The following is a 14,281-nucleotide window of genomic DNA, read 5'->3' on the forward strand; positions in this document are numbered from 1 at the left end:
GGTATTAAAGAAAAGCGTTGGCCTCTTGAGGACTGGACAGACATGAGAAACACCTTCAACTTCCCCCACAGAACCTGTAATCACCTTTCTTACAGCATACACTTGTTGAGAGATTCAGGGCAGAAGGAGTGGGTGTTCTGAGTTTTATGCCTAGTGCTGATAGAGCAAATGGATTGACGTAAAACATATTTTTAACAACGAAATACACAATTTTCTGGCTCGTGTATTTGTAGCAGACATCTCTCAGATTCCAAATATTATAATCAGCATCTCCTGGAGTAATACGATCAGCTTAGCACAAACGAGAATTAAAAATAAATTCTCTACCTCCTCTGGAGCTCCCCAGGATTCAGCCTACAAGCAAGTTGGTGTAGATCTGGTGAAGTACTTCATCCTATTTCTCCGTGCCCCACATTCATTTCCAGGGCCCTGTAGTCTTTCATAACTTGGGGTCTTGCCCAAGTTGGCCCAGGGTTTCGAAGATCCCAAGATCCCCAAGCGACCTATCCAAGTTCCTAGGGAACTATGAAATTAACCAATATTTATGGGATTTTCTGGATAACTTAGGTTAGCCTGGGACAGATCATGTTAGTACATTCATTATTGAGCTCCCGCTTTGTGACAGGCATAGTGAATAGCTGAGCAAACCGCCTCCTGGTTGGAAGACCCCAGATGCATAGTTGAGGTAGCAATGAAGGCTTCAGACCAGTCAAAATTTCAGCCCAAGGCAGAGAAGGGGGAGGGGATCATGTACACGACAATCCTACCCACCCCAGTAGTACATGGTGGCCCATGTGATTCAAAATAAATATTCTGGTATCTTCTATACTTTGTTTTTCTTTGTCATTTATCTAATATTTACCTAAAAATATAAATGCAATTTCTACTGTACCCTGGACTAAGAGACAGTGTTCACATCAAAATCTAGAAAATGATTAGCAGGTAAACTCCTTCAGAACAAGAGAAACACACTGAAAATTTCTGTACATTCCAGACTCTCTTTTCCCCAAAATTAAACTTTTAAAAAGACTGCTTTAAATTTACCTCAATATTTGTGTCAAATTGAAGGTCTTCTTTATAGATTCTGCTTGTAGCTGGTTCAAGAAAGACTACGTTAGTTCAAGCACTGGAACAAAGCACTGTTTCTATTAGATCAACTGTCACATTAGACCCAGGTTCAAATCATTCACACTCAGGGCCTGTGATCTGAAATTGGTGGTAATCTCAATTGGTGGGAAGAAGGGTCACATTTAAAAAAGAGGCTTAAAATCTTTTATTATAAAGATTATGTAACACATGTGCAAGAAGTTTGGAAAGAGAGAAAAAATGACCTATTGTCCCATCATCCCAAATACATTTATGTTAAGGTGTGTTGAGAATGAACGCCAGGCCTGTGGGTAATTGGAACAGATAGTACAACACTATTTCCATTATTTACTGCTATATTAAATATGTTAATTTGGGGGAAGGGCTAAAAATTGCCTCACTGGGGCACCTGGGTGGCTCAGTCAATTGAAATCAGGTCTGAATCTTTGTTTCGGCTCAGGTCATGATCTCAGGGTCATAAGATTGAGCCCCAAGTTGGGCTCTGCCCTCAGTGGGGAGTCTGCTTGAGATTTTCTCTCTCCCTCTCCCCCTGCCCCTCTCTCCCCCCACCCCCTGTGCTCTCTCTAAAATAAATAAATAAAATCTTAAAAAAATAAAAATTCCCTCTTTAACAATTTTTCCATAGTATTTTGATAATTATGTGTGTTTATTCTTATAGATGAAATATAGAATAATTCCTGCTATAACATGGATATTCTCAATCTGGATTTACCCATCAGATATCAAATATGGCAATTAAAATGCTTTCCCAATACTCTAGGTAGAATGCATTCAATAGTTTCCAAATACATATGTGGCTATTTTATAAATGGAAATTAAGGTCTCAATTACTCAAAGAAATCTAACTCACAATGTGCTGTTGGAAGAGACGCTTTACATGAAGGTATGTACTTTCTCGTGTTCCATCTGAATTGTTTCACATCAACCGAAGTTTGAACAATCATTACCTTTGTAAAATTTTCAATGCCTTGTACCTGAAGTTTGACAGAATATAAATTAATTTCTGAGTATATATCATACAATTGAATGTTTCTCTGATAAGCTACTATCTCAGGGCCTCTCTAAACATCTGGGCTGAAAAGTAAACATGTCTCTATTAGACAGATGTCTTAAAATACCTGAATATTTTGGAAAGTCAACATTCCATGTACTTTCATTGATTTTTAAATGTTTTGCTCATTTCTCTTACAAATGAGAAAAATGATTAAGAGTTCATCATTAATGATCCTTTAAAATATCACCCAGAGAGATGATCTATGTGGCAAAAGAAAGTTTAAGAAACAGTAGACTTTAAGAAACCCTTCAACCTGTGGTTGTCTTAGATATGCTTTGAATCACATTGGTACCCAAATCTACAGTAAGCAGGGCTTTCTGCCTATGAGAGTAGACAGAGTTGGGTCGGTTTTAGGTTGCCTTCAGAATCTCTTGCTTGGCCATCTAAATTCCCAATCAGCACCCATGGCAGAGCTTTGTTATTATGTATTCAAGAATAGAGGTAGAGAGCACGACAGGTGAGAGTAATGTCTCACTTCCTCTCAGTGGGTCTATCACATTGGTGCTGGTGGCATCGGTTCAGAAAATTTTTCTTATACCGTTTCTCATCTTGGGATTCCTCTTATCCCCAGCTCATGGTTTTCTCCTGTCCCAAATCTACCTCCGAAGTACGTTTATCATAGTTATACATGTTTCATTACATATATATGTTTCTTTTCACTTGGTTGAGAGAACTTTTGAGGGTAAGTCACAAATCTCATTTGTCTTGATCACGTTAGCATCTAGCATGGTTTCTGCCATATATTCATTGCTTTAAAAATATATGCCTAATTTAATTGACTCTAGGTGCCTCTTTCAATTTTTCTGTAGGTATATTTTGTATGTCCCGATTCCTCCTGACATGTGCCTCTCTTCCTCTCCCCCAACACGCCCACATACACATGCACACACACACACAGAGTCTGCCTTCTTTCTTTCTTTATATGCACAGCTTCTCATTTTGATTGCCAGGGAAATGCAACAGCTTAAATGTGGGAAATCTTTCATTTTACATTCACTTTCAAAGTAGCTGGGCAAATGCCACTAATACTCAGTTCAGCATGGGTCTGGCAGAACTTTTCTAGAGTACTGTTGATATAGTCCAGAGAAAGTGGTCCTTCTGCAATGTGTAAATGAACTTAACAGGCCCCTGTTGCTGTTTACAATTGCACCAAAATCTGTGGCCAAAATGAAGCAGCTCAGTCTTCTTCACTGACATTGAACCGGAATATCTTGGTGTTTGGGCTATCCAGGGCCAAAGCAATCAGTGAACTGGGTGTGTGTGTGGCGTGTGTGCTTATGGAGCGGTAGGGGAAATGCAGAGGATGGGAAGATGGGAAAGTGACAATTTTTCTAATGTTCATACATTGTCTGGACATATGGCATATTGACTGGAAGGCATGAATCAACATTTCTATACCTGATAGCATGTTATAGGAATTAAGGAAGGTGCCTTATAAACTTTTCGTAACTGACAATCTTCTATAGCTCCGTGGATGAGGATGACATAAATCACAGTTTCATCATAGATATCAGTTTTGGTGTTCTTTGGTATATCTTTTACACAAACATTACAGAGTTTTAACTGCATCTTGTAGTTCCAATCCTATAAGGAAAACACAGCTTCATAGTCTACTGTTTATAAAGTTTAATATCAATTCCTAAATAGTTCATTGATAACAGTACTTTAATACAATTCCATTCAGAGAAAAGGATGAGTTTATATATAAACACCTCTTACCTCATAAGATAAACGTTCCCTCATTTTTTTAGCAGTAATAGAAAGTCCAAGTTTTAGCCATATTTTATATTCAATGTGAGGACAACATTGTTCAAAAGCTTCATACAAGTGATTTTTAGGAATAAAACATGCCTGAAAAATGGAGGATATAAATTTAATATTTCATTCTCTACAGCTATAGTTTAAGGATATAAGCTTTTCTCATTTACATATAACATTAAAGCTGAGCATTTAAATTATATAACATTCATGTTGTTGCCTGGACACCTAATAAAATGTGTATAGTAGTAAATATTTGTGTGATCTTATCATAAGTTAAATATTAAAATGTCACATGCTCCAATGAGACATTATTATTCTTACAGATTCTGAAAAAGTAGAAAACAACGTATCAAAAATCATTGAAACTTTTAAACCAAAGATATAAATTTCTAAAAATACATTATTTTAGGGGAACACACTTTTTAGATAACAATAAAATGTCAGCACTAACAATGAGCAGACTGTTGGCTCTCAGGAGGAAGCTGCTACGAATATACATGATGCTGTGTATGTTGGTTTTTATTGCTCATGGGTAAGTATGTATGAGCGTGATTGCTGGGTAATATGGTAATTGTGTGTTTAACTTTATAAGAAACTGCCAATCTGCTTTTAAGAAGGGTTGTAACATTTTACACTGTCCTCAGCCATGATGGGGATTTCAGTTGCTTCACGTCCTTGCCGATACCTGCTACTCATTTTTTGTATTTTTAGCCAATATAGTGGGTATGTGGTGATACCGCATCATGATTTGAATCTGCATTTCTCTGGGAGCTAATGATATCAAGCATCTTCTTCATGTGCTTATTGGCCATTTGTATAGTCTTTTGTGAAATGTTTGTTCAAATCCTTTGCCCAATTTCTAATTTGGTGTTTTGTCTTCTTGAGTTGTAAGAATTTTTTATAGGTTCCATTGTCAAGTAATTTTTCAGATAAAGGTATTGTGAAAAGCTCTCATGGTCTGTGGCCTGCTTTTTCCATGTTCCTTGTGGTGTCTTTTTAAAAAGCAGAAGATTTTCATTTTAGTGACATTCAATTTATCAGTGTCTCCTTTTATGGCTAGTGTTTTTTGTTTCCTGGTTTAGGAATCTTTGCCTATCTCCAGGTCTGTGTTTCCTTTTAGAGTTTTAATAGCTCTAATATTTATGTTTAGGTCTACCATCATTCCAAGTCAAATTTTGTGCATAATGTATGGGACCAAGGCTCATAGCTTCCATATAGATATTTGGGATTTTCAGGATCATTTGTTGAAAATACTATTATTGTTAATGATCAATTGATTATGTATATATGAACCTATTTCTGGATTCTCATCCCTGTTCCACTGATCTATATTATCTTAAGCAAATACCATTTGGTGTTGATTATAACAGATTTGTAATAGGGCTTCAGGTCAGACAGTATAGGTCATCTAACATCACTCTTTTTAAAATTTTAATTCCAGTGTAGTTAACACACAGTGTTATATTAATTTCAGGTGTACAATATAGTGATTCAGTAATTCCATATATTACTCAGTGCTCATCAAGATAAGTGTACTTTTAATTCTCTTCACCTATTTCGTCCATCCCCCACCCCCTCCCCCTCTGGTAACCATCTGTTTATTCTCTATAGTTAAGAGTCTGTTTTGGTTTGTCTCTTTTTTTTCCTTTGTTCATTTGTTTTGTTGCTTAAATTCCACAGGAGTTAAATCATATGGTATTTGTCTTTCTCTGACTTCTTTCGCTTAGCATTATACTCTCTAGATCCACCCATGTTGTTCCAAATGGCAAGATTTCATTCTTTTTTATGGCCAAATAATATTCCAGTGTGTGTGTGTGTGTGTGTGTGTGTGTGTGTGTGTGTATAAATATACCACATTTTCTTTATCCATTCATCTATCGATGGAAACTTGAGCTGCTTCCATAATTTGGCTACCGTAAATAATGCTGCCATAAACATAGGGGTGCTATATCCTTTCAAATTACTATTTTCAAATTCTTTGGATAAATACCCACTCGTGTTATTACTGAAACTTAAGGTAGTTCTATTCTTAACTTTTTGAGGAGGCTCCACTCAGTCTTCCACAGTGGCTGCACCAGTTTACATTCCTGTCAATAGTGCATGAGGGTTCCTTTTTGTCCACATCCTTGCCAGCACTTGTTTCTTGAGTTTTTGATTTTAGCCATTTTGACAGATGTGAGGTGATATCTTATTGTGGTTTTGGTTTGCATTTCCCTGATGACAAGTGATGATGAGCATCTTTTCATGTGTCTGTTGGCCATTTGTATGTCTTCTTTGGAAATATGTCTGTTTATGTCTTCGGCCCATTTTTTAATTGGATTATTATTGTTATTATTTTTCGGTGTTGAGTTATATAAGTTCTTTATATATTTTGGATACTAATCTTTTATCAAACATGTCATTTGCTAATGTCTTTTCCCATTCGCTCGGTTATCAGTTTTGTTGGTTGTTTCCTTTGCCATGCAGCTTTTTATTTTGATATAGTCCCAACAGTTTATTTTTGTTTTTGTTTCCCTTGCCGCAGGAGACATAATTAGAAAGATGTTGTTACGGCCGATGTCAGAGAAATTACCACCTGTTCTCTGTTCCAGGATTTTCATTTTTTATTCTTTTTTTTTTTTTTTTTTTTTTTTTTTTTTTAGGTAAGCTCTATGCACAATGTGGGGTTTGAACTCATGGTCCCAAGATCAAGAGTCACATGCTCTTCTGACTAAGCCAGCCAAGCACCCCTAGTCTAGGATTTTTATAGTTTCAGATCTCCCGTTTAGGTCCTTAATCCATTTTGAGTTTATTTTTGTGTATAGTAAAAAAAAGTAGTTCACTTTCACTTCTTTGCATGTAACTGTCCTGTTTTCCCAACATCATTAGTTGATGAAACTTTTTCCCATTGCATATTCTTGCTTCCTTTGTTGAAGATTAATTGGCCATATAATTGTGGGTTTATTTCTGGATTTTCTATTCTGTTCCATTGATTTATGTTTCTATTTATGTGACATATTGTTTTGATTACTACAGCTTTGTAATATAACGTGAAATCTGGAATTGTGATACTTACAGCTTTGTTTTTCTTTTTCAAGATTGCTTTGGCTATCTGGGGTCTTCTGTGGTTCCATACATATTTTAAGATTGTTTGCTCTAGTTCTGTGAAAAATGATGTTGGTATTTTGATAGGGATGACATTACATCTGTAGATTACTTTGGGTAGTACAGATACTTTTAACAATATTTGTTTTTCCAACTTATGAGCATGGGACATCTTAAATTCTTTCATCAAGGTTTTATAGTTTTCAGAGTACAGATCTTTCATCTCCTTGGTTAAGATATCCTAGGTATTTTATTATTTGTGGTGCAACTGAAAGTGGGATTGCTTTCTTAATTTCTTTCTGCTGCTTCATTATTAGTGTATAGAGATGAAAATAGATTTCTATACATTGATCTTTTATCCTGCAATCTTACTGAATTCATTTATCAGTTCTAGTATTTTTTTTTTTTGGTGGTCTTTAGGGTTTTTTATATATAGTAACATGTCAAAGAGTGAAAGTTTTACTTCTTCCTTACCAATTTAGATGAGTTTTATTTCTTTTTCTTGTCCAATTGCCATGGGTAAGACTTGCAGTACTATATTGAATAAAAACAGTGAGTGTGGACATTCTTGTCTTGTTCCTGACCTTAGGGGAAAAGCTCTCAGCTTTTCACCATTATGTAGGGGGTTAGTTGTGGGTTTTTTACATACGGCCTTTATTTTGTTGAGGCATGTGCCCTCTAAATCTTCTTTGTTGAGGGTTTTTATCATGAATGAATGTTGTACTTTGTCAAATGCTTTTTCTGCCTCTATTGAAATGAACATACGGTTCTTATCCTTTCTCTTATTGATGTGATGTGTCACACTGATTGATTTGCAAATCTGGACCACCCTTGCATTCTGGGAATAAATGGCATTCGATAGTGGTGAATGATTTTTTTTTTAATGTATTGTTGGATTCAGTTTGCTAATATATTGTTGAGGATTTTTGCATCTGTGGATAGGTATCTTGATGTTCATCAGAGATATTGGCCTATAGTTCTCTTTTTTGTAGTGTCTTTATCTGGTTTTGGTATCAGGGTAATGCTGACCTCAGAGAATGATTTGGAAGCTTTCCTTCCTCTCTGAGTTTTGGAATAGTTTGAGAAGAATAGGTATTACCTCTTCTTTAAATGTCAGGTTGAATTCACCTGTGAGGTCATCTGGTCCTGGAATTCTGTTTGTTGGAGTTTTTTGATTGCTTGTTCAATTTCATTGCTGGTAATTGGTCTGTTCAAATTTTCTATTTCTTACTGATTCAGTTTTGGGAGGTTATATGTTTCTAGGAATTTGTCCATTTCTGCTAGGTTGGCCAATTTGTTGGCATATAATTTTTCATAATATTTTTTATAATCTTTTGTATTTCTGTGGTGTCAGTTATTTCTCTTTCATTTCTGATTTTGTTTATTTGAATCCTCTCTCTCTCTTTCTCTCTCTCTCTCCTTTTTATGAATTTGGGTAAAGGTTTATCAGTTTTGTTGATCTTTTCAAAGAACCAGCTTTGCAGCATCATATCCAGAGGTACAACCAATAGTTGTCCAACTTTTAGTAATGCTACAATTGTTTTTTAGGTGGTGCCAGCCTGGTCCTTTCATTATAAAGTTTCCCATTAATGTTGCACACAGTAGTTTTAGCATCAATTGATGGCTGTTGTCTAGATCCCTTATTTCATTGAGATGGCAAAATGAAAATATTCTAATTCTGTTTCTACATTTGTTAGTTGGAATTCTGTATAGAAGAATATTTCTTCATCTTTTTTTTTTTTCTTTTTTGGTTACCTTGAAAGAGTTCGTAGAGGAAAGGCAGGATAAATGTTGAATTTTTTCTATTTAAAAAAAATCAATTTTTAGAGAAGTAAGTTAATATCCCAACAAACTTATTGGAAATTAAACACATTTTGGTATCATCATCAACTTATGGATTTTTATATATTATGGGATTCAATTGTTTGCAGTCATTGTTCTTTTTGAGTTTAAATTAGGCCAGTGATAGCCCCTGTTGCTTTGAGAATTTTGTCCTCATTGTGTCTGGGGAAACTTCCATCTACTTTGCTCAACTTTTTTATTAATAGATATTAGTTCTCTGACTTTTTCCCTTTCTTACCCCCCAAATTATGGTATTGATAGCTAAAATATGTCCTCTAATTTCCCCATGAAAGACCTCATTTAATCAGTTTTTCTGGTTAAATCTTACAATATGGTATGTTAACTTTTGCAAGCCATTTTGCCAGGACAGTATACTGGATAAGTATAATTTGGTAACAAGTTTTATTCCTTTACCATTCCTATTTTTTAAAAAAATTATCACTAGACTGTAAACATATGCTAAGTACAGAAATAAACTTAAATTCGATACTAGATATTTAATAAGATACAGCAATAGGGCATAAGGTGATGTTTTCTGACCTCCACTACAGTTTTGCAGGTAGCAGAACACATCATGGGTTCATTAGTTAAACAGTTTAGCTCTCCTATTATTTCCCCAGCGATCACAAAGTCTGTGTAAATTAGCTGATAATCTTTCTCCTCTGACTCCCAGAGCATTTGGTCACTTTCAAAACCAGGTTTTGATCTTTGAAGCTGTTTAGGAATAAAGAAAGAAAGAAAAAAAAAGTCAGTTAATTACCAAAACGCTCTGATTTTTTACTTTTTTCCTTTGGTTTTAGCAATTTTAATACATAGATATTGTTTTGAGGATACTTCTTACTTGTACCTTTTAAAACAAATTTATTAAATTAGCAAAAGCATTCCTAGATACCACAATCTTTCTGATTCCTTCTACTCAGCCAACCTATACCTGCCTTAGAATGGCTAAATGCCCAATTCAGATATACATAAGATGAAAACAAATTATAACATTCCATCTTAAAGATGATCCTTTAGATGGTTTCTTGTTGTCTATGGGAAAGTAATGCTTAAAAGGTGATAAGTAATGTTAACTACTGTGTTTGAACAAGAAAATTGGATGGTAGCTGTTGTCCTAAAAGAGGAACAATGCAGTTCTTAACATGGACAACTATGAATTCTCAATTTTATAGAATTTTAACTAATGTTCACAAGTCCATTTATGAATAACTCTGACTTACCTTTACCATACCTGATATTATTATATAAATTCCTTTGGGTTCATCACCTTCTTCAAATATATCATTTCCACAATCAAATGTTACAACTCTGGCTCTTTCCTTAAAAATATCACCAAATATATAAGATATAAACACTATATTAGCAGTGGTTGGGGATGTTGAAGTTTACATCTTAATAAAAGTTTTTACATTTTAAAATATCAGTCAGTAAGATCTGACTTATTGTGTTGGTAATAAATTTGTAAGAGAAAATAGCAATTATGAATATAAAAGAGAAGAAAGTGGATATTCATAGACCTTTGTAACTTCAGGTACATGGATTAGAAAAGAAGTAATCTAATATAGGAGTAAGAATGTAATGGTAAGATAAAAAAATATCTCATCTGGATGAAAAATAATCAGAACAGATGTGGACTAATGGCATATATGCATCTCATACATAGTTATGCTGTAAACAGCTGATGAAGTAAATAAAAAACTCATTCATTCAAAATAATTTAAGCATATAAAAATATACACCTGCTCCTTTGGCACCAAGTAGATATTAAAAAAGATTGTTATTAGAACAAGTTAGACCTATTTAATTGTTTATTCTACAAACACTCTTTGAGCATCTTCTACATAATATGCAAAATGCCAGGGACTGGGTATTCAAAATATGGATGAGCTAAAGGATATAGTGCAGAAGAGAAATATAAAGGTGGTTGTAATGCAATGTACTTAATGCTATAATGAAACTGTATAATGGATACAATGGCGACACTGTTGGTCCTCCAAACTCAGGATGGACCACAGGATGGTCTTCTACTGGTGGGGTGTTTGCCCCCAAAGCCTACTTTTCTGAATTACATTTGGTAGGGATGTTTCCAGGATCTTTCCAGAGAAGCAAGATTTGGAGGAAAAAAAAAAAAGTAAAAACAAAGGGCATTTCAAGAAAAGTAAACACACCCCCAGAGGCATGGAATTAGAAAACAGTGTAAAGGGTTTGGGGTACCATGTAAGGTTGAATATAAATAGAGTATGAGGTATATGATGAATGGGCAACAGAAGATGATGATGGAAAGATAGAAAGGAGGCAGATTGGGGAAGGATTTTGCAGGTCACCTAAAAGGATTTTGATTTTATCCCATAGGCAATAAAAGACATTTGAAGTTTTAAGCTGAAGAGTATCACAGTCTTCATTAAAAAAAAAAGCATTTGTTGGTACATTTTAGATGGTATTACCAGAAAATAAAAATATTACCTGAATGAAACTTATATGGTCTTTGTCTTTATCTAGCCATGGAATATGGTAGAGAGCTTCTTCAACAGTAAGGGGCTTGATAACAGGTTGAAAATCAAGTATCTCTCTTTTTTTGGCCATTATTAACTAAAACCACAAAATTTAAGAAACAAGATGAACAAAACTGGTGTTCACAGAATATTTAAGAAATTATGGCTTTGGACTATTTCCTTTACTTGCTCTTCTGAGATTTTTGTTCTGTGGAAACCTTCAACTTCTCCCCACTGATAGCATTTTTCTGTTATTATCATTCTGAAGTCACAGATTAAACATTTAAAAGTAAACTTTTTACTGAATTATAGCAGATAAACAAAAAATGCACAGATTATTAATGTCCACTCAAAGAACATTTACAATGTGAAAAGATCCGGGTAACCAGCACACAGATTAAGAAATAAAACATTTACTGCACCTAAAATCCTCTCTTATATTCCCTTCTAGTCATTTCTTCTATCTAAAGATGACCTCTCTTCTATCATCAGAGTTTAGCTTTGGTTTTGAGATTTATCTGCATGAAATCGATGAGTATATATTTATTTGTGTCTGTTTTCATTTGCTCAATAGTATGTTTCTGAGATTCATCTCTAATATTGCAGGGAGCAAAAGTTCATTCCTGTCATTTTCATTGTTGTAGAGGATTGTGTTGTATGAATATACCACAGTTTTGTCTACTATTGATCAACATTTGGGGTGTGCCAGTTTTGGCCTTTTGTAATGCTGCTTTATTTGTTTGCTGTACATATGTATACATTTCTCTGGATATATGGTTCTTTAATCTAATCACTGTGTTGTATGTGTAAGAGGCATATAAAGGTAGATTCTGCCTAACAATTCCAAATTTAGTAGATTCTGCCTAACAATTCCAAAGAGATTGCATTAATTTACACCCTTACTCTAATGTTCCAGTCTTTCCACATCATTGCCTGCAGTTAGTGTTGTCAGCTAAAAAAAAATCAAGTATTCTGATGGTTGTGTATTGGTATTTCATTTGGTTTTAATTTGTATTAAGCTTATGACAATGAAATTTAGTACCTTTTGCTATGTATTAGTAATTTGAATATCCTCTGTTGTAAGGTGTCTACTCAAGCACTGTAAGGTGATGACCCCTTTTAGTACTTCGTTCAGGGTAGATCTAGTGGTAATAAACACCCTCCACTTTTGTTTATCTGGGAATATCTTAATTTCTTCCTCATTTCTGCAGGACAGTTTTTCGGGATATAGGATTTTTGGTAGATAGATTTTTTTTTCTCTTTTAGCACTTTGAATACATCAGTTCACTTCCTTCTGGTCTCCAAAGTATCTGATGAGAAATCCGATAATACTCTATTGAGGATTGCTTATATGGGATGAGTTGCTTCTCTATTGCTGATTTCAAAATTTTCTTTTTGTCTTTTAACAGTTTGATTATAATGTGTCTTGGTGTGGGTCTCTTTCAGATCATCCTACTTGGAATTTATTGAACTTCTTGGATGTTAATATTTATGTCCTTCACCTAAGTTGGGAAGTTTTTAGCCATTATTTCTTCAAATAGTCTCTCTCTCTCTCCTCCTTGTGGAATTCTCACAGTGCATATGTTGGTCCGCTTGATTGGATCTCATGGGTCCCTTAGATTTTGTTCACTTTTCTTCAATCTTTTTATTTCTGTTTTTCAAATAGATAATTTCCATTGTTTTATCTTTAGGTGACTGATCTACCTGCTCAAATATGCCTTTCAGTTCTTGCCACATGCATGTTATATATTTATGTTAGGTTCACACTTAAGGATTTAGAGTTTTTAATCAATACTGTGAACAGAATATTTTTCTACATTTTCTTCAGTTGGGGAAGAATTTTGAACGTTGATTTATTTTTGAATACTCTGATTTATCTTATTAATCCTACAGATTTTAATTTATTTTCTTAGGATTTTAAATTAAACAACATATAATAACTTTTTTCCTCTTTCCAAAAATTTTATCTCTCAATTTCCTTTCGTTATTTCCTTGGCTTGGCTAAGACTTTCAGCACAGCATTCAATATTTAGGTGGCACTGTTCATTCTTCTTTCGTTTCTGACTTTAATTGGAATACTTATGTTTTGACATCTAATACAATGTTTCTTTTAAAATTTTAATAGAGGGGCGCCTGGGTAGTGCAGTCGTTAAGCGTCTGCCTTCGGCTCAGGGTGTGATCCTGGCGTTCTGGGATCGAGCTCCACATCAGGCTCCTCTGCTGGGAGCCTGCTTCTTCCTCTCCCACTCCCCCTGCTTGTGTTCCCTCTCTCGCTGGCTGTCTCTCTGTCAAATAAATAAATAAAATCTTTAAAAAAATAAAATAAAATTTTAACAGAAACTCTTTATTCAGTTAAGGATGCTACTTATCTTATTAGCCTTGTAAGATTTTAAAAAATATTTTGAATAATAAATTTTGTCAATTCTCTTTCTTTTTTAATCTCTTAATAAGTTACATAGCTATTTTGGGAGCTAAAACATTCTCAATCATAGTATACTAAACTTTTAATATACTACCAGATTCAATTAGATACCATTATGTTTAAAAGTTTTGTATATGTATTCACAAGCATAATAGCTTTTGGGGTTTTTTTTTTTTATACTAGTCCCAATTTGGAGAGTAAATTTTGTACTTACAGAATTAGTTGGGGCCCTCTATTTTTTTATATGTCATGGTACCATTTAAATAACTTAGAGAAAGGAAATGTAGTGAATTTTTACCCTATAATGGAATGTTCTTATATATCTTGGGATTCTATGGGAAAAGTTGTTTCAGTGGCACAGATAATTCCTAGAAAAATACTGATATCCACTGTAGCCTAAGATGAGAAATAGTTTCATCATACCATTGCTTTGGGAACAAAGCATAGAAAGAGATGGTCCCTCTCTGTGGCAAGAAAGGGAAAGAGAAATTGAGCATTGGAGCTCAGGAAGGAAATGCT

General features: G+C 34.5%; 1 protein-coding gene across 1 annotated transcript in view; it reads right to left on the reverse strand.

Moving 5' to 3' along the window:
* Window positions 1–439: 439 nt before the first annotated feature.
* The window catches only part of SLC9C1 (solute carrier family 9 member C1), a 79,386-nt gene continuing 65,544 nt past the window's right edge, over window positions 440–14,281 (reverse strand). The window contains exons 21-28 of the mRNA XM_034669712.1: window positions 11,312–11,437; window positions 10,069–10,167; window positions 9,389–9,562; window positions 3,881–4,012; window positions 3,560–3,745; window positions 1,958–2,081; window positions 1,045–1,094; window positions 440–523 (exon numbers count right to left, since the gene is read on the reverse strand). Of these exons, the coding sequence (XP_034525603.1) occupies window positions 440–523; window positions 1,045–1,094; window positions 1,958–2,081; window positions 3,560–3,745; window positions 3,881–4,012; window positions 9,389–9,562; window positions 10,069–10,167; window positions 11,312–11,437 (975 nt within the window). The remainder of the gene's footprint in view (window positions 524–1,044; window positions 1,095–1,957; window positions 2,082–3,559; window positions 3,746–3,880; window positions 4,013–9,388; window positions 9,563–10,068; window positions 10,168–11,311; window positions 11,438–14,281) is intronic.

The sequence above is a fragment of the Ailuropoda melanoleuca genome, chromosome 1 (assembly GCF_002007445.2).
Source record: "Ailuropoda melanoleuca isolate Jingjing chromosome 1, ASM200744v2, whole genome shotgun sequence".
NCBI classification, from domain to species: Eukaryota; Metazoa; Chordata; class Mammalia; order Carnivora; family Ursidae; genus Ailuropoda; species Ailuropoda melanoleuca.